Source organism: Pygocentrus nattereri, chromosome 18 (assembly GCF_015220715.1).
Source record: "Pygocentrus nattereri isolate fPygNat1 chromosome 18, fPygNat1.pri, whole genome shotgun sequence".
Classification (NCBI taxonomy): Eukaryota; Metazoa; Chordata; class Actinopteri; order Characiformes; family Serrasalmidae; genus Pygocentrus; species Pygocentrus nattereri.
The window spans coordinates 37,212,156-37,233,856 of NC_051228.1; the positions used below are offsets into that span (position 1 = coordinate 37,212,156).

Consider the following 21,701-nt stretch of genomic DNA (forward strand, 5'->3'; position numbering starts at 1 on the left):
AATGCGTTGATCATTAAAAACGTCTCTGGTGTTTCCTTTATTATGAGGAACACCGATGACGGTCAGTAACACCAGTGACTCCTATGGAGGGACAGGAAAGCGGATGTTTCTGTAGAACGACCCACCTAATAAACTGGTGTAAAATTCGGAAGTGTGAATTCTGAAACACAGCAGTGCTTTCTATTTGTAGCCGTTTCACCACAGGGAAAAGCAGCCTAATCCTTTAGCTTCAATTTAGTAATATGCTTGCGTCTGCAAGGCACGGACACTCCCTGAGCTTGGAAACTACTCAGTGAAGAAAAATCAGTGTAATCTTTCCCACTGCGCGAACTAAACTGGAGCATATCGTGTCAAAACTCCCTCACTTTCTTCATGTTCGTGTGTTTTTTAGGAATCAGCACTCTGGACGGCAGTGCGGAGAAGGAGAAGGACTTTCGGGGGAAGTTTCAGAAGCAGGTGCAGTTTAACCCAGGCCAGACCACGGCCACGTGGCGGATTAAGATCTTATCTGACGGGAAGTATGAGCAGTCCGAGACATTCAACATCGTTCTGTCGGAGCCGGTCATGGGGGCTTTGGAGTCACCAGCAGTGGCTACAGTGGAGATTGTGGACCCTGGAGATGGTAAGACAAGTAAACTGAAAGTAGTGACAGATTTATAATATCAGTTCATACCCCACTGGTGTTGATCAGTATCAGAGGATATCATTTATCACGATTTACATCATATACATTTGAGTACATAATACATTAAACAACTAATTAACCCTCTATTGCACATTGTTGCCTCAGGGCAACAAACGCATTTTCCTCTCACTTTTTAATAACATTATATATATATATATATATATATATATATATATATATATATATATATATATATATATATATATATAGACAAAAATAGGGTTAACAATATAGGGAGGAGTTTGAGTACGTCATGTAAAATGTATTTGGTATGTATACTATATTTTAGTACATTTAAACCTCATTTTTTAACATTCAGGATCTTTTTTTTGTTATGTGAGTATGAATTGTTTATTGTCTAAAAGCAATATTGTGTGACAGTGGAATGGATTTAGCCAGTTACAAGTCAGGTCTCACCACTTCAGGGAACATGGCTGTATATTATTTCTTCCCAATACCGAACAATGTTGCCTCAAGGCAACATATTCCAAAAGGACCCCTGCACACATTACTTTTTATTTATTTATTTATTTATTTATTTAGCTTAATGTTTTTGAATTTAATAATCAGGTCTGAAAATATAAATCAAGGACCATTTTATGCAAGTCAAGCAATTTTTTTTTATCGCTTTCATAATGTGTGCAGTAGAGGGTTAACCCTCTATTGCATAATGTTGCCACAAGGCAACAAACTCATCTTCCCCTGCCTAACATACAGTAACATAATATATATTTAGAGACAATAAAGGGAAGAGTTTGAGTACGTCAGTAAAAAGCATGTACTTGGTATTTATAATGTCTCTTAGTGAGTACATTTAAACCTGATTTTTAACATTCAGGATCATTTTTTTGTTATGAGAAGCTGCAGAATTGTTTGTTGTCTAGAAGCAGCACTGTACGATAGTGGAATGGGAATCACCGCTTCAGGGCACACGGCTCTATATCACTTCATCCCAATGTCGTACAATGTTGCCTCAAGGCAACATACTTCAAAAGGACCCCTGCACATATGACCTTTTATTTATTTATTTATTTATTTAGCTTAATGTTTTTGAATTTAATAATCAGGCCCGAAAAAAAAAATGAAGGACCGTTTCATGCAAGACAAGTAAATAGATTTTTTTTTAATTGCTTTCATAATGTGTCCAGTAGAGCGTTAATTATGCAGTTCTGTGATTGCATTTCAGTCCTACAACAAAACTTTCTTCTGAGGGTTAAAAACATGACAGCCCCTTTTTTCTTCACATCACACTGAATTTTTCTCGTTAATTTAGCAGGACTTGAAATTGGTCGAGCCAAATCTGCCATGAAAAGTAAAGCAACGTCCAAAGCCGAAGCCTTCTGTCTGACAAAGGAGTCATCCTGAAATAATTGGCCTCAGAGTGGCTATAAAAGCAAGCTTTTCAAAATTTTTCTAGACTTGAAAATTCTAATCTGTGTTAGACGGCAGCCACTTAAAGCAAAATAGCCTGTTCAAATCAAAATCAGCAAAATGTCATTTCAAACTTTAGGATAGTGGGGTCTCACAGTGATGCTCTGAACATGTTAGGGGGAAATGGGCGGCGCGGCCTGGAGCCAAAACCCTCTCCCAACTGCAGCAGCACTGACATTAACATCTTCTCCTTTCTCCAGCTAGATCCCAATTATCTAAGCACTTTATCAGCTGTCTTGGTCCGTATTAACATGTTTTACCTCCCCCGCACCTTAAGACTCCTTTTTTTGAAGTTCTATTCAACACACACCACACTTAGGCTTTAAGGTACGTCTCGTCCATAGCAACAGTTTGCACTGTATAGGAGACGGGTTTCCAGTGAATAGCAATAGGAAATGGTTACCTGTGGAATGAAGTCATTTATCTACCCTCAAACAGTTTTCACCTGGGTATATTTTGGTTTTTCCATCTGAATTTTCATGAACAAATCGTGAGGCAAATTATTCAGTGACTGAATGAAATAAATGTAAATTTTATTTATTTATTTTTTGTAAAAGCTCCTCAAATGAACAGAACGTGTGTTTTATGATCTCCACATGTCACTATTCTCTTACAATTTACTGCTGAAAGCCAAAAATCTCGGCCGCTCTTTGTGTTATTTTCTAAAAGTGATGTTTCCAGAGCAGATCACTGAAGAGACGCCGTCTGTTTATAGTTTAGAGCCCAGATTTGGGGAAAAACGGGTCGACTTTCAGTAGAAAAACAAAGTTCAGCTTCTTTTATTATAAGGGTTTAAAATGACATCACCGTCTATTAGACTGGAGAGAAGAGCTACAGCCCCACACGACGCCCAGCTTCTGAATGGAGCTTATGGAATATGAACGTTATGAAGAACACGACCGAGTGCGGTTTGGACCCACCGGTGGTCCGGAGGAGTTGAAGAGGTTAAGAATTTTAGAGAAGCACTATTACTGTAGTAGAACATACTGTGCCTTAATTACAGGTGCAGAACCGTAGAACCGTAGAAGTATACAACAGAGTGATTTGTAAACAAACATTCAAGAATAACCCGTTAACTAATAAACCTCTGTCTTCTGAAGGTGTTTGATAAGCTGTCGGCTCTGGCTCACACCAGGCCGGCTCTTTTAAATGGCTTTTCCCCTGTCGTACGTTAGGCCACCAGTTGCGGACTTCAGCTTCGTTGGGAATCTGCAGCGCGTTCTCACTTTCATAAGCAAACTTAGATTTGTAGGCTACGAATAACCACAGGCTTATTTTTATTTCACAGCGTGTGCGTATTTCCCTTTATTGGCTTTGCGGGGTCCCTTGGTAATTATAATTTCGATCTATCGCACCAAATGCAGCCATAGCTTTCCATCTGAGCACGACACGCTCGCTCTGTCTCACAGCGAACTTATTTCTCCATGTAAAAAAAACTGCCCGGCTTCCCCTGTGAGCTAATTACCAGTCTTATGGTGGGTTTGTTTTGCTGAGGTTGGGCTCCTGAGGGAAGCTTAACGTCTCGGCTTTCTCTAATAGCGGGAATGGAGAAGAAGGGAGACACTCGATCGTCCTGCACCGGCCAGCTCTGCTCCACACTCGGCGTTAATTAGCACTTTAGCGCTTATGGCAGTGAAGGGTGCTCAATGTGATATGTTTTTGTTATTGTGATCAATTTCCGGGGTGTCATTAGCTCTCTAGAAGGAACTGCATGCATCATAAAAAAAGACCGACCAATTTAGGGCTGAACGATTAATCGTTATTATATCAAAATCGCAATTTTAAGGAGCGCAATTTTCAAATTGCAAGAGCTGCAATTTTTATCATAGTCTTCGCGTCTATTTTCTACTGCACTCTCAATAAAGGTGGTTCTTCAAGGGTTCTTTAGTAAAGAAAATGAACCATAAACACCTCAAAGAACGCTTTGCTTGATTAGATGGTTCAAAGAGTTCTTCAGACTGATGGAGAATGTGCTGTAGATGGTTCTATATAGAATCTTTTTGAAAAGGGTTCTATATAGCACCCAGAAGGGTTCTTCTATTGTTTAGGTGTCAAGCTAGTAACCGTAGCAGAACCCTTTTAGGTGCTATATAGAACCATATACAACACAGTCAGAAGAACCGTTTCACAATACAAATAAACATCTAATCAGGCCAAAGGTTTTTTGAGGGTTCATAGCTCCATAGAACCATTTTCTTTAGTAAAGAACCTTTAAAGAACCGTCGTTTTAGGTGTGAATGTTGATACGTTGGGAGGTTTAAGTAGGGAAATGTAACTTCATCACACGAAGCTCGGGAACTGCTTTTAGATGAATTCGGCGAATCAGAAGCAGCCAAACAACCGTGTGCTGTGACATCACAACCACAAGTAACCGGGAGGCTGGTGCTCCGTGTTAAGAGCTCAAGCCTCAAGACAGAAACGTTGACGCTGGTCTTCTTAGTTTAAAGAGGCTCAGACATCAGTTTATAGGAAACATTCACAGTTTAAAACATAATCGCAATATTGGACGGAAAAACCGCAATTAGATATTTCACTGAAATCGTCCAGCCTGAGCTGTAAACAACGACCGAATGTACTGGAGCTTCTTACAATGTAAAGTAACAGGTAACCGATTTAATGTCAGCCAGCTGTTCCATTATCTGTTTTTTGTGGTGTCAAAGTTAACATGTTAATAATGTCTTTACACAAAAAAATGATTAACAGCACAAATTTATTAATGCTGTAAATCATCAATGTCCAGTACATCAGCAGCGATCGACTAGTCCAGGGGTCACAATCCAAATGTTATCCATTTTATCCTTCCAACAAAAATCAAGCCACCTTGGGAGCCTCAACATTTTCTGTCTATTTTACCGTCTTCTTTCTCACTATATGCAAACAAAGAGGCAGACTTACTCAGCTTTAAGCTTCAGCTCAGCTATAGCAGCTTTTCTCGCATCTCCGGCAGGAAACCTTTCCACAAAAAGTAGAATCATTTCTTGTAATATGTCTCTGAACATTCGATTTTTTACGAGGCTAAAGTCGCTTCTCATTCAACAGCTTCTTGTTTGAATTTTCCCGTTCCACCTTAAATGGTGCCTGAGGCAGCAGAATGTAACTGCTGCACCATTTAAGGTGGAACTGGACAGTGGACAGTGTTTGTCAGTTTCTCGCTGCAGATTAAACGTATCAGGAAACCAGCTGGGTGATTATAAACGCAAATGCAGTCCATTCGTCTCCAAATGATCGATGTTCGTCTTAAATCTCTCTCTTTGCCGTTTCATTAGCTACTAGCTGGGCGAGACTGTTGTCAGCAGAGGAGGGGAAAGTTCAGCTCCTCACTGCTGGGCTTTAGTTACATTTAGGGATCATACGCCTTCAAAGAGGGGGGCAATTATTTACCCCCCTAATTCTTCAGTGATATGAAGCTGAAGTCAGATGTTCAACAGATTCTTGTTCAAATTTTCCCATTGACAGTTTATCGTTGCAAATTAAACGATTCAGGAAACCAGCTGGAGTGATTATAAATGCCATTAAGTCAATTCATCTCCAAATTATCGATGTCCGTCTTAAATCTCTCTCTTTTCATTTCTGTAGCTACTAGCAATGTCAGACTGTTGTCTGCGTTGCTATGGTGACCAACCGTCTGCGCTGATCCTCAGGGTTAAAGGGTGAATCAGCAGTTCTACATTAACTCCAGCGTTTAAGACCATTTACTGTTAAACTGTGTTGAAGGATCAGCAGAGCTTTATTTTACTGTAGAGGAGGATTATTTTATTATTACCTACTGATCTGATTCAGCTGTGTGTTTGCTACCATGCTAAAACCAGCTTGATTACACAGAAGAATGTGATTAAACTACACAAACAATGTGACTAATCACAATGAATGATGACAACACTGGCTTATTATATGAATTCATTTGTAGTAACTGTTCAGTTTTGTCCTGTTCTTTAATGACTGTTATGCTGGGGTGCATTTTGGGTCCAGTTTGCATATATATATTATATGTTATATGTTTGCCAGGTCGCTCACCCTCAACATGCCGTACTACATCACGCCCTCTCAGAAGAACTCGTGTCTGCATGCATTAATATTTTAACATGAAATGGTACAGATTCTTCCATCTCAGGCTCGGGGAGACCTGTCTGACCTACTTGCCGCCGAATGGTGACATTTACCCTCCACACTTTACAACAAACCACTACCGTCAAACAGATCCAGCATCTGGGGTTAAGAGGTTTTCAGTGTAAGGAGCAGGAAGCATTAATACCAGGTTCACTCGCTGTGACTGAGGAGAGATTATCACTACACTTAGAGCAGGAAAACACTGACTAGGGCAGAGTTTAACCTCAGCCGTGTGCTCGTCTGCAGTTCTTTCCCACTGTGTTTAACATCGCTATGCAAATGGTAGCACACAGTTTATTTATTTGTTAAAATACAGTACAGCGCAAAATCAGAGACCACCCTTCCTTTCCGGTCAGGATAGGCTGGGTGTAAAGTGTTTTTCTTCTGTGTAATCAAGCTGGCTTTAGCATGGTAGCAGACCCACAGCTGAATCTGATCAGTAGGTAATAATAAAATAATCCTCCTCTACAGTAAAATAAAGCTCTGCTGATCCTTCAACACAGTTTAGCAGTAAATGGTCTTAAACGCTGGAGTTAATGTAGAACTGCTGATTCACCGTTTAACCCTGAAGATCAGCGCAGACGGCTGGTCACCATAGCAACACAGACAACAGTCTCGCCCAGCTACTAGCTAAGGAAAAGGCAAAGAGAGAGATTTAAGACGAACATCGAAAATTTGGAGACGAATGCACTGAGTTGTGTTTATAATCACTCCAGCTGCTTTCCTGATGCGTTTAAACTGCAACGAGAAACTGACCAACACTGAAAAGTCGCAAAGCTGAACTCGAAAAATTCAAAAAAGAAGCTGGGAAACGAGAAGCGACTTCAGCCTCGTAAAAAATCAAACGTTCAGAGACGTTTTATGAGAAACTGGTCCACTTTTGTGGAAAAGTTTCCTGCTAGAGATGTGAAAGAAGTGTTTGTAACTGAGGGAAAGCTTAAACCAGTGCAAAATAAGTCTGCGTTTGTGTTTATATTAGATTTTTAGCCTGTATTCGTACATCAGCACACACTGAGACACATCTACAGCCAAGATTGCAAAATGGACTTAAACTGTTATGGCTGCCAAGGAGGTTAGATTTCTGTTAAAATAAAAAAATGGCTCTTCTTAACATTTGGGTTTTGACCCCTGCTCAAGACAGAAGTGCGCTGTAACTTCTCGTTAGGTTTAACAATATATTTGCCTATTTTCTGCAAAGTTTATCCAAAATATGAAGTAGCTCTGGTTTTGTGGGCGTAATTGAATATGATGCAGGATTGTAGATCAAATAACACAGATGAGATCTAAAAAGAGATAAAGGCTGAATTCATTTTGCGAGAACAGGTGTTAGGCCCAAAAAATCATGTTGTAAACAGCCATAATGAAATATAAACGAAAGGAAATGATCACCCAAACTGCCCAAATGACAGCTTGTATTGTGTTCTGGCAAATTCTGGAATAAATAAACATTCATTCACAATAAAAACTGTTTTCTAATACAGGCAGTATGAACTCTCTGAGCTTACCTACCGGTGGACACACGTTACGTTACGTTACATTTCGTTATGTTACGTATTTCACTGCAACCTCAAACGTAGTGGAGTCAAGTTGACACTGCGATCTTTTGAATAATCCCAAATACACACAAATCCACGATTTCCTCTTTTAGTGCAGCCCTCCAGGATTTCCTCTGAAGACTCTGCATCAGTGTTGGTAGAGAGTGGTTGAGAATGAGGCTTTGACTCTGCAGGTTTTGATATGAGACACAGTACAAGTTGAAATATTCAAAGTTTAAGTTTTCCCAGGTGCTCAGTCTTTTAACCCTGTCTGTTTGCTTGAATTAGACACCTGGGTCCAGTCCCATTTCACACCTCGCCCCTACCACTCAGCCCTTAGCCTGTTTTGTGCGTTCATGTCTAGCGGTAGGGTCTCCTGATTCTTGTTGAGATTGAGGGGTGGGGTGAAGTGTTGGGGCTACATGACCCTCCAAACGGAGGTTTTTCAGAGACTCCAGACAGAGAGACATGAGGAAAAACTGAAAAACTGGCAAGGCGGCTGAACGAGAGACCAAAGAAACCCACAAATGTGAGAAGTTTCTCTGTTAAAAATGACAATTTTATCGTTTTATCTCAGTTTAATGTGGTTTCAGTGAATTTTGGTTGTTTTTCTTCATAACAAGCATAAAAAAATCACTATCACATGATAATGAACTTTCCCGTTCCACCTTAAATAGTCCAGCAGTTCTGACACCTGAAGCGCCAGAATGTAACTACTGCACCATTTAAGGTCTAACAGGAAAATCCAAACAACAAGCTGGAGAATCTCTGACTTCAGCTTCATATCACTGAAGAATTAGGGGTGGGTGATAATAAATAACTGCCCCCCTCTTTGAAGGCGTATGATCCCTAAATGTGACCAAAGCCAAGCAGTGAGGAGCTGAACTTTCCCCTCCTCTGCTGTCCCTGCAGACGGGCAGGGTCGCCTACAGAGCGGCGCTGGTAGCTGATAATGAAGAGATGCTCTTTTATATATGAGGGTCTCATTTCAGAGGGAAGACTCAGTGAAACAGGCTAATATTAATAGAAAATTAAAACTCTTTTGCAGGCTGGATAGGATTGTGTCACAGGCCTGATCCGAGGTTGTTGAAGAGGTTGTTTGCAGAAAGTTATTAAATGATTTTTAGCATAAAGCACATTTTTTTCAGACACATTCATGGCAGAGTGGTAATTGCAAGATGTTGTAGTTTGAAATGGCAGCCAAAGAAAATTGGATATTTTTAAAATTATTTTATTTACAACTTTTTTACCATTAACAACATTGCATTTCCCTGCTGTCAGAACAAAACCTCGTATCTCCAAAGTGGTAACTTTACAGGAGAAGGAAAAAACACACATCACTTTCAATGGAAGTCAATGGAACCAGAGCTTTTACCCAGACATTTTTGGCCGTTTATTTTGGTCAATCCTTCATGAAATTTACACACAGTATACAGGCCAACATGCATTTTCAAATTCTGTCAAAAACCGAAAATGGACAAAAAACGGAGATACGAGGTTTTGTTCCGACAACAGAGATATAAAAACCAGACATGTAGGGTCATTTTGGTTAATAAATAAAATGGCAGTGTTTTTGACACTGTAGACAGTTTGACCCCTGGGGCCTCATTTATCACTGAATTTCATACTAAAGTCATTTTAAAGAAAAGTTCACAGAATTTGTGAACAATTTCCAACTTTGTACAGCAGTGCGTCCTGCTATGATGTCTGGTTTGGAGACTGTGGCTCTGTCTAAAAGACAGGAGGCTGAGCTGGAGGTGGCTGATGAAGATGCTGAGATTTTCGTTGGGAGTGACGAGGATGGACAAGATTCGAAATGAGCAGATCAGAGGGACGGTGAAGGTGGAGCAGTTTGGAGATAAAGCCAGAGAGGCCAGGTTGAGATGGTTTGGACATGTGTTGAGGAGGAATAGTGGAGATATTGGGCAAAGAATGTTGGAGATGGAGCTGCCGGGTAGAAGGAGAAGAGGTAGACCTCAGAGAAGGTTTATGGATGTAGTGAAGGTGGACATGGAGATGGTTGGTGTGAAAGTAGAGGAGGCAGTAGATAGGGCTTTTGAACTTTTGTGTACAAAAAGTTTACTTTTGATAATACAGGCCATTTATAAACCACAAACAGTGGCAGAAATGAGTGCATGTGAACAATTGCGCCCATCTTTTAACTGATTTGCATTTAAACGTTTCCAGCAATAAACACAGGACATCATGTCCTCATCTATAGACTCAGTGCTCACTGGTTTAATGAACTTACTTCAATGGTTTATTTGTAATTTGTTAAAAAAATAAGTAAAACAGATCCCATAAATCTAGTGTAAGTAGATATGAGAGCTGAGGAGTAGGACGGCCTCATGAGCTACTGAGCGTCATATATTAACCCAGTCTTGAAGGTTGAGCCTCAGGAAGGTCCAACACACTATTTCTTCACATTTGTTCTTAATGAATAAATGAATGAATACCTGTTTTATTTAAGTTCTTTGAATTGGTGCAAGATTTGCAATGGAAATATTGTACTTACTACATCAAAGACAAGCATGTGTTGATGGATTACACGCTCTCTGGACACTGGCGGTCTCGGCGGAGGGGCTTCTGATACAGCCATGTGCTACAGTCTCAATCTAGTTCATGTTCTGTGATGAATGTCAGCTTTTGATCCTGACTTATCATATCAAACTGATGGTGTCACCGGGCTGGACTGCCAAGAGTTGATACGTCCGGCTGGAAAAGTGCACCAGCTGATGATTTCTTTCTCAGCCAAATTGGACTGCCTTATGTGGATTTTCACGTATGACCGTTTTAAGATCAAATCCATGCAAATAAATCTTAATCTCCGCTGTAGAGCACAGAAGGAGAGATTCTCTAAGGTGCCCTGTGTCGTGTGCAATCAACTGATTCTTCCTTCGTTTTTCTCCTGGGGACTTTAATGAATTCTATTACAGCTCTAATCAGCTCTAACCCAACTGACTCTCACATTCAGAGACACTGTGAAAAGGGGGCCTGATAACAAGATCACAGATGGACAGATGGATTTCCCAAATAATATGTTTGCAAGCCAATAGACTCTCTCTCTCTCTCTCTCTCTCTCTCTCTCTCTCTCTCTCTCTCTCTCTCTGTCTCTCTCTCTCTCTCTCTCTCTCTCTCTCTGTCTCTCTCTCTCTCTCTCTCTCTCTCTATCTCTCTCTCTCTCTCTCTCTCTCTCTCTCTCTCTCTCTCTGTCTCTCTCTCTCTCTCTCTCTCTCTCTCTCTCTCTCTCTCTGTCTCTCTCTCTCTCTCTCTCTCTCTCTCTCTCTCTCTCTCTCTCTGTCTCTCTCTCTCTCTCTCTCTCTCTCTCTCTCTCTGTCTCTCTCTCTCTCTCTCTCTCTCTCTCTCTCTCTCTCTCTGTCTCTCTCTGTCTCTCTCTGTCTCTGTCTCTCTCTCTCTCTCTCTTCCTCTCTCTCTCTCTCTCTCTCTCTCTGTCTCTCTCTCTGTCTCTCTCTCTCTCTCTCTCTCTCTCTCTGTCTCTCTCTCTCTCTCTCTGTCTCTCTCTCTGTCTCTCTCTCTCTCTCTCTCTCTCTCTCTCTCTCTCTGTCTCTCTCTCTCTCTCTCTGTCTCTCTCTCTGTCTCTCTCTCTCTCTCTCTCTCTCTCTGTCTCTCTCTCTCTCTCTCTGTCTCTCTCTCTGTCTCTCTCTCTCTCTCTCTCTCTCTCTCTGTCTCTCTCTCTCTCTCTCTCTCTCTCTCTCTCTCTCTGTCTCTCTCTCTCTCTCTCTCTCTCTCTCTCTCTGTCTCTCTCTCTCTCTCTCTCTCTGTCTCTCTCTGTCTCTCTCTCTGTCTCTGTCTCTCTCTCTCTCTCTCTTCCTCTCTCTCTCTCTCTCTCTCTCTCTCTCTCTGTCTCTCTCTCTCTCTCTCTGTCTCTCTCTCTCTCTCTCTCTCTCTGTCTCTCTCTCTCTCTCTCTCTGTCTCTCTCTCTGTCTCTCTCTGTCTCTCTCTCTCTCTCTCTCTGTCTCTCTCTCTGTCTCTCTCTCTCGCTCTCTCTCTCTGTCTCTCTCTCTCTCTCTCTGTCTCTCTCTCTGTCTGTCTCTCTCTCTCTCTGTCTCTCTCTCTCTCTGTCTCTCTCTCTCTCTCTCTCTCTCTCTCTGTGTCTCTCTCTTTCTCTCTCTCTCTGTCTCTCTGTCTGTCTCTCTCTTTCTCTCTCTCTCTGTCTCCCTCTCTCTCTCTCTCTCTCTCTCTCTATCTCTCTCTCTTTCTCTGTCTCTCTCTCTTTCTCTCTCTCTCTGTCTGTTCCTCTCTCTCTGTCTCTCTCTCTGTGTCTCTCTCTTTCTGTCTGTTTCTCTCTCTCTGTCTCTCTCTTACTCTTTCTCTCTCACTCTCTCTCTCTGTCTGTCTATCTCTCTCTTTCTCTCTCTGTCTCACTCTCTCTCTCTTTTTCTCTCTTTCTCTCTCTCTCTCTGCTTCTCTTTTTCTCTTTCTCTCTTTTTATCTCTCTCTCTCTCTCTCTCTCTCTCTCTCTCTCTCTCTCTCTCTCTCTCTCTCTCTCTCTCTCTCTCTCTTTATACACACACACACACACACACATACACACACTCTGTACTGGTCTGTTTACCTCTCTTCCTCTTTCCCTCTTACTATACTAGACTGTTCTCTCTCTGTCTTTCTTGTTCTCTCTCTCTCTCTCTCTCTCTCTCTCTCTCTCTCTCTCTGCTGAGAAGAGGCAGATGGGCAGAGAAAGGCCACTGTAGAGATGTGAGAGAGGGATCAGAGATAATGAGAACATGTGTAGAGGAATCTGGAACAAGAACAGCTCACAGTCTGAGGGTTTTTTGTTTTGTTTTTTTTTTCTGTTTTTTTTATTGGTCCCATTGCGGTGGTGGGAGAATAGCGAATGCGCTGCTGTGTTGATTTCATAACATCACCAAAACTCGAGAGTTTTTGCCTTTTGATTGATTGCGCCCTCAATGGCCACAGCTCACTCGCTCACTCACCTCAGCATTCTGTAAAAATCTGTTTAGATGTCGACTCGTTCTTGACCTCCAGTATTTGAAAATAGACACGGCTGGGCGCGCTGCAGTTCAGCCAGGCCATTTCATCTGCTGCGGTCAATAGCCGTGTACGTCACGGAATGCAGAGCAGCTTCCACCAGGGACTGATATTGTGTTTCCATAAAGGGCAGTAAAATCTAATATAAAAAAATATATTCAGTCTGGAACAGTTGGGAGTTTACATCAAAAAAGCTTTTTCTCTTTTTTCGGTTGGTTTTGTTGAAAGTAGAAATGCTAGGCGAGTCACATCCCTCACCCGAGCGAAATAATGATGTTTTGAAGAATCAATCTGCTCTCCGTGGTTCTCCAAATTGGCTGCCTCCCAGGGTAGCCCTAAATCTTCTTCTGTGGTTGTAATTAGAGTACACAGTACACAGAGGGAAGAATAACACACTCTCTCTCTGCTTTGACAGAGTCCACAGTGTTCATTCCCCAAGCGAGCTTTGCCGTTGAGGAGGATGTTGGAGAGCTGCTGGTTCCAGTGCGCAGGACAGGAGATGTCAGTGAAGAACTGATGGTGCTCTGCTACACAGTGCAAGGTACAGCAGGAGCCTTCTGGAGTTTGTCTCAGCCATCAGTGGATCAGTGTAGTGTGTTGTTTTCGCTGCTCTTTAGATACAAAGCACCCCACGGACCTGGCGTGTAACTCACTCACATATTACACACTCACTGACATACTCACTCACCTACAAACTCACCTACACACTCACTGACATACTCACTCACCTACAAACTCACCTACACACTCACTGACATACTCACTCACCTACAAACTCACCTACACACTCACTGACATACTCACTCACCTACAAACTCACCTACACACTTACTGACATACTCACTCACCTACAAACTCACCTACACACTCACTGACATACTCACTCACCTACAAACTCACCTACACACTCACTGACATACTCACTAACATACTCACTCACATACTCACTCACTCACGTACTCACTCACTCATTCACTCACATACTCACTCACTTACTCAATCACTCACATACTCAATCACATACTCACTCACTTACTCTCTAACATACTGACATACCAACATTTTCATTCACTTACATACTCACTCATACTCACTCACTCACTCACTCACTCACTCACCCACTCACTCACTCATATAACTACTAATTCAGAGCGTAACAGGGAAGCAGTGCCTCACACTAGCTTACATTCACATCTGTGCAACTTGCAAGAGATTAAATGAAAATAAGTTTAAAAAATACAGGCATCTTATTATTATTATATCATCAAACAGACTTTTAGCAATGAAAATGCTTTGTGTAAATAGATTACGTTCTGCAAAAATGTTGTAGGTTTTGATCTTATAATATGAAACTTTTCATACATTAAAAATGCAGCTCAAAATGCTTTACAGTCACTGATAAAAACATTGTGTTTGCCATGTTTCCATCTCAAATTCCATGTATATTGCAAGACGTGTAGCTTTGGCCTCCCTGACTCACTTACCTACCGATAAGGACATCCTGTGTAGTTTTTTTTTCCCATTAGAACCACTAGAGATCTAATTTCTCTGTGTAAATAGCTGCAGAGCATTTTCCCTTTAGAAAGGCTGCAGCCTTTTCTGAACATCTCTCTCTGTAAGTGCTGAAAAGTGGCATCATTCCTTTAAAAATACCTCCTGTTTTTAACTACACCTCTATACCTTGTCCTTCGAAGCAGTACCTCCTCCTCAACTGTGTCCTCCAAAACTATACCTCCCCACCACCAAGCTGTTTGTGTTTGTTATACACTCTCAGAAAGAAAAGGTTCGACAATGTCACTGCGGCAGTTCCCCTCTTCTCACTGTGGTGGGCCCCTCAGGGGTACGTCTCAGTACCTTTAGTCAGGGAGCATAACTGAACCAGAATCCACTGAAATTATATTTTCTAAGTTGTACTGACTCCACACCCCCCGTCTCGTCTCCAGGACTTTAGTTTAATGTTCTGATTTAAAACATTTGGTTATGAAAAGGTACCAATACCAACTTTTCCACTAGGGAAAACTCACCACTGGACCTTAAAACCACTGCTGTACCTTTTGAGGGTGCACTTACTTTGTTTGTACCTTCATGAATGAATCATGGACCTGCATAGTACATTTATTTCAAACAGTGTAAGAGGCAGGTGAGGGAAATGTAACTTATTTCTCAACAACAACAAAACAACATTTAAAAAAAAAGTGATGTAGTTTTTATAGCGTTTCAGGTTGGTGTTAAGCTTGTTGTGCAGTTGATTTGAGAAGGCCTGACTCTGGAAAGGCTGCGTTTGGATCAAGAGCTTTGCCAGCACAGACAGTGACTCAGTGAATGTCTGATTGTGATTCATTACGGTCTATTAATGACAACTCCTAATGCCATTTTATGCTAATGCTGTCTTTAAATGCGTATGGTTGACATTTAGAAGACTGGGGTTCCATTCTCGAAGTGTCTTAGAATATACACTGCTCAAAAAAATAAAGGGAACACTTAAACAACACAATATAACTCCAAGTAAATCAAACTTCTGTGAAATCAAACTGTCCACTTAGGAAGCAACACTGACCATCAATTTCACAGCTGTTGTGCAGATGGAACAGACAACAGGTGGAAATTATTGGCATAAAGGAGTGGTTCTGCAGGTGGGACCACAGACCACTTCTCAGTACCTTTCTGCTTTCTGGCTGATGTTTTGGTCACTTTTGAATGTTGGTGGTGCTTTCATACTCGTGGTAGCAGGAGACGGACTCTACAACCCACACAAGTGGCTCAGGTAGTGCAGCTCATCCAGGACGGCACATCAATGCAAGCTGTGGCAAGAAGGTTTGCTGTGTCTGTCAGCGTAGTGTCCAGAAGCTGGAGGCGCTACCAGGAGACAGGCCAGTACACCAGGAGACGTGGAGGAGGCCGTAGGAGGGCAACAACCCAGCAGCAGGACCGCTACCTCCGCCTTTGTGCAAGGAGGAACAGGAGGAGCTGCCAGAGCCCTGCAGAATGACCGCCAGCAGGCCACAAACGTGCATGTGTCTGCACAAACGGTTAGAAACCGACTCCATGAGGATGGTATGAGGGCCTGACGTCCACAGATGGGAGTTGTGCTCACAGCCCAACACCGTGCAGGACGCTTGGCATTTGCCAGAGAACACCAGGATTGGCAAATTCGCCACTGGCGCCCTGTGATCTTCAGAGATGAAAGCAGGTTCACACTGAGCACATGTGACAGACGTGACAGAGTCTGGAGACGCCGTGGAGAGCGATCTGCTGCCTGCAACATCCTTCAGCATGACCGGTTTGGCAGTGGGTCAGTAATGGTGTGGGGTGGCATTTCTTTGGAGGGCCGCACAGCCCTCCATGTGCTCACCAGAGGTAGCCTGACTGCCATTAGGTACCGAGATGAGATCCTCAGACCCCTTGTGAGACCATATTCCTCCTAATGCAGGACAATGCTAGACCTCATGTGGCTGGAGTGTGTCAGCAGTTCCTGCCAGATGAAGGCATTGAAGCTATGGACCGGCCCGCCCGTTCCCTAGACCTGAATCAGATTGAGCACATCTGGGACATCATGTCTCGCTCTATCCACCAACGCCATGTTGCACCACAGACCGTCCAGGAGTTGGCGGATGCTTTAGTCCAGGTCTGGGAGGAAATCCCTCAGGAGACCATCCACCACCTCATCAGGAGCTTGTTGTAGGGAGGTCATACAGGTCATACAGGCACATGGAGGCCACACACAATACTGAGCCTCATTTTGATTTCCATTGAAGATTTTTGTGAGGTTTTGTTGTCAGCACATTCAACTTTGTACAGAACAAAGTATTCAATGAGAATTTCATTCATTCAGATCTAGGATGTGTTATTTGAGTGTTCCCTTTATTTTTTATAGCAGGGTATTTAGCAGTTGAAAGTGTTAAGTTATTATTAAATTCTAAACTCAAGTTCCAGAGGGGCTACAGTGACCTCGAGCATGATTAAGGCTTAGTCTCATGTTCGTCAGTCTAGTTGGCCAGAACCAATTATTCTTTCTCGTTAACGTTAACGATTTCCCTCAAAAGTGACCTCAAATGTAGATCAGGCAAGACATTTTCTGTACAAAGTTTGCTTCTTTTGTAAGAAAAGTAGATTTTATGTGACGTATATTTTTATTACATTTTATAAATCAGGGGTATAAATCAAGACTCCATTAGAGAAAATTTCCTCAAGCGAAGGTCTGGAACATCATAATATCTACTTTTCATCCTGATTCAGTGCCATATACTGTTTACTGAAGTAGCCGAGTAGGAATATCAGCGTCTTATACAGTCGACAGCTGAATATCAGATCAAATAAAGTCCAGTTCGGTCAGATTTCAACAACATTTACTGAACATCAGATCAAATAAAGTCCAGTTCGGTCAGATTTCAACAACATTTACTGAACATCAGATCAAATAAAGTCCAGTTCGGTCAGATTTCAACAACATTTACTGAATATCAGATCAAATAAAGTCCAGTTCAGTCAGATTTCAACAACATTTACTGAACAACAGATCAAATAAAGTCCAGTTCGGTCAGATTTCAACAACATTTACTGAACAACAGATCAAATAAAGTCCAGTTCGGTCAGATTTCAACAACATTTACTGAATATCAGATCAAATAAAGTCCAGTTCGGTCAGATTTCAACATTTACTGAATATCAGATCAAATAAAGTCCAGTTCGGTCAGATTTCAACAACATTTACTGAACATCAGATCAAATAAAGTCCAGTTCGGTCAGATTTCACCAACATTTACTGAATATCAGATCAAATAAAGTCCAGTTCGGTCAGATTTCAACAACATTTACTGAACATCAGATCAAATAAAGTCCAGTTCGGTCAGATTTCAACAACATTTACTGTCAGTTTCCTCTTTTTAGATCACGTCATGTGGAATAACTTCCCTCTGACTCACTTTCCTCTCTGACTGCTGTTTCTCTCCTCGTCCCTCCCCTGTGTGGCGCCACTCACTCGAGTCTCAGAGCTCATCGTAATGCACCGATTTGATTGGCTGAGTAGCATCACGTGTGATATGTACAACATGTGATTGGTCTTTAAGTCTCTCGGGCCACTAAACCTACCGTAAAAGATAGAAAAGTTACACTGATTAAAATATGACCACTCCGCCAAAATAAATAATTTTACATAGTTTATTGGTTATAGGTCCAGGTCTGCATAGTACAGTGTCTGGGTCTGGACTTGGACCACAGTCTGCCTATTAGTGACTTCTGTTATATATTATATATTTATACATTTAGATACATTAGTCTATATGCAAAACTTAGGGCATCACTTGCCAAATGATACATTTGGTTGGTTTTTCGAAGTGATAAGAAGCAAAATTTTTAATCAAATTAAAAAATACAAAAAATTGTAATTGTTGCATGGACAAAAGTTTGGACACTCTTCCTGTTTTAAAGTCTCAGAAATTAATTAAATCATTAGGACTTAGTTGGCTTTTCTGGATTAGACAAGTCAAGAATTGTCATTATGAATTGTCAGCTGGTGATTCCAGAGTACAGAGAATTCTCTGACTCATTAAAGCTTGTGCTACTAAAGAGCTGGCTGAGCATCTGCAAATGAAGCTCATTGATGCCTACAAAACAATAGAAGCCTAGAAATAAACAATATTTCTATGTGGCATAGAAATGGCAATAAGAATTGGCAGTTAAGGGGAACTGTGGAAGTCAAGGTAAGACCTGGAGGACCAAGAAAACTCTCAGATAGAACTGATTGTACACTGGCCAGAAAAGCAGTGCAGAATACAGAAAGCATCTGCAATAAAGTTTAGCTGACACAGGAATGACAGCGCACCTGCAACCTCAGAGCAACATCTATCTAAGCCAGAGGCATTGTGAAAAATGTTGGCTGATGAGGTGAAAAAAGTAACATTTTTGGCCACAATCACTGAAGGATTGTCTGAAGAAACAGAGCAGCATTTGATGATCTATAATGCTTTTGGATTTTATGGCAGCCAGTGGCTCAGGAAAGATTGCACAGGTAGATAAAAGAGTGAATTCCACTAAATATCAGCAAGTTTTGGAAGCAGAGGTGACACACAGTTAATCAAGAAAGTGGAGATATAAAAAAGCCATGCAACAGGACAGTAATCCAAGATATACCTCAAAATCCACCAACTACCACAGGGGTCAGCAATAATCCGGAGCCACACGCCGCTCTTCTGCTGCTCTGTTGTGTCTCCACAGCTGAATCAGATCAGTAGGTAATAATAAAATAATCCTCCTCTACAGTAAAATAAAGCTCTGCTGATCCTTCAACACAGTTTAACAGTAAATGGTCTTAAAATCTGGAGTTAATGTAGAACTGCTGATTCACCCTTTAACCCTGAAGATCAGCGCAGACTTCTGATCACCATAGCGACACAGACAACAGTCTGACATTGCTAGTAGCTACAGAAATAGAGAGATTTAAGACGGACATCGATAATTTGGAGATGAATTGACTTATTGGCATTTATAATCACTCCAGCTGGTTTCCTGAATCGTTTAATTTGCAACAATAAACTGTCAAATGGGAAAATTTGAACAAGAATCTGGAGAATCTCTGACTTCAGCTTCATATCACTGAAGAATTAGTGGTGGGTGATAATAAATAATTGCCCCCCTCTTTGAAGGCGTATGATCCCTAAATGTAACTAAAGCCCAGCAGTGAGGAGCTGAACTTTCCCCTCCTCTGCTGTCCCTGCAGACGGGCCGGGTCGCCTACAGAGCGGCGCTAGTAGCCGTTTATGAAGTGATGCTCTTTATATTTGAGGGTCCCTTATTTGTTGAGGACAATTTCAACCACTATAACTTGTAACTCAGTTCTGAGGGGCAAAGTGACACTCGAAAACAAGGGGTAGGGGTAGAAATAAGAAATGGGATTGGGCCTTAACCCTTATATAACATATTTGTATACATGAATATAGAATACAAGAACTTGAATATAAACTGGAGAACAGCTGACTAAGCCTTTTTCAAGTTATAGTCTGGAACTTGACTTTAGAGATGCTATTCCTCCCTCTCCTCCTTTGTAGGTTCTGCTAAAGGCACTGTCCCAAGTACTGTCCTCTCTTACTCGGACTACATCTCCCGGCCAGAGGAGCAGACCAGCATGCTGAGCTTTGATAAGGGGGAGAGGGAGAAGTTTTGCCGCGTGGTCATCATTGACGACTCGCTGTACGAGGAGGAGGAGAGCTTTAACGTGACCCTCAGCATGCCGCTGGGAGGCCGGCTGGGCTCAGAGTACCCCAGCACACGTATCAGTGTCCTGCCCGACCTGGACGACGGTAAGAGCAGATCTCAGAGGAACCGTGCTAGAATATTAAACACTAAAAACGTTTCACATTTGATTCAAGTCTTTATAAAACATTTCCACATGAATAAAATATCTGACATCTGCTCAGTTTTGTGTTTCCGTTTACCTGCGATAGATGTGTGGAGGTATTTTATTCATGTGCAAATTATGCATCACATTGCAATCGAGTAAATCCAGTGCATTATTTTTTAGTGGGGATATTTTTAGGATATTATTCTTTCAGTGACTAAGTGAAAAAATACTCAGTACATAAAATAAATACACTATACTTGATGTTAACAAGCAGGTGAACTAGCTTTTCACACCACCTCAGAACACTTTAGTTATTGTAGTGAATGTTGTTTTGCTTGTGAGTCATGAAATATCGCCTTGTCCACCCAATAAGTGCACTGTACATCCTTACTGTACACAGGCATAACATCCTTGTTTCTACGCTCATTGACCATTTAATCAGCTCCACTAACTGTATAGGAGCACTTTGTAGTTGTCACGCATTGGACTCATCAATTGAACTCCAACTCCTAGAATACGCTGGGAGAGCCTGTGACTCTGGACTCAGGCTCGCGCACCTATCAGCGCTCACAGTCCCCAGAACGTTTAACTGATGCCACCTGTGTCTCATTAGAGCACAGAGTACAAAGGCCTGGGCTTGACAGTCAGTCAGTGTGAGGTATTGGTTTCTCTGAAGCTTACTGAGCGGATTATCCCTGTTATTATATTGTTTAACTGTGACTTTGACCTTTTGGATTCGTGTTTTTGATCAAATCTTTTGCCATTCACTTTTTGGTACTTTTGCTGGTTGTTTGGATTTGGTGTTGGACATTAGGACTGAACTTGGACTACTCCTTTGTGTTTTGCCCCTTTTTGTTGCCTTGGCTGCTAGGTAGACGAATAAACCGTCTAACCTCTCATCCGCTAGCGTCTGGGTTTCTGTCACATCATAACAGTAGTTCTACAGTTACAGACTGTAGTCCATCTGTTTCTCTGATACTCTGTTACCCTGTTCTTCAGTGGTCAGGACCCCCATGGACCCTCACAGAGCAGGTACTATTTGGGTGGTGGGTCATTCTCAGCACTGCAGTAACACTGACGTGGTGGTGGTGTGTTAGTGTGTGTTGTGTGGATCTGAGTGGATCAGACACAGCAGTGCTGCTGGAATTTTTAAACACCTCAGTGTTGCTGCTGGACTGAGAATAGTCCACCAACCAAAAATATCCAGCCGACAGCGTCCTGTGGGCATCCTGTGACCACTGATGAAGGACTAGAGGATGACCAACACAAACTGTGCAGCAGCAGATGAGCTGTCGTCTCTGACTTTACATCTACAAGGTGGACTGACAAGGTAAGAGTGGACAGTGAGTGGACAGTGTTTAAAAACTCCAGCAGCACTGCTGTCTGATCTACTTGCACCAGCATAACACACTAACACACCACCACCATGTTAGTGTTACTGCAGTGCTGAAAATGACCCACCACCCAAACAGTACCTGCTCTGTGAGGGTCCATGGGGGTCCTGACCACTGAAGAACAGGGTAACAGAGTATCAGAGAAACAGATGGACTACAGTCTGTAACTGTAGAACTACAGAGTGCAGCTATACAGTAAGTGG

General features: G+C 41.9%; 1 protein-coding gene across 1 annotated transcript in view; it reads left to right on the forward strand.

Annotated features, from left to right (window-relative positions):
* Positions 1–21,701, forward strand: part of frem2a (FRAS1 related extracellular matrix 2a) — a 137,954-nt gene that overhangs the window by 52,074 nt on the left and 64,179 nt on the right. Inside the window, exons 4-6 of the mRNA XM_037547206.1 lie at positions 392–622; positions 13,184–13,309; positions 19,812–20,063. Coding sequence (XP_037403103.1) covers positions 392–622; positions 13,184–13,309; positions 19,812–20,063 — 609 coding nt within the window. The remainder of the gene's footprint in view (positions 1–391; positions 623–13,183; positions 13,310–19,811; positions 20,064–21,701) is intronic.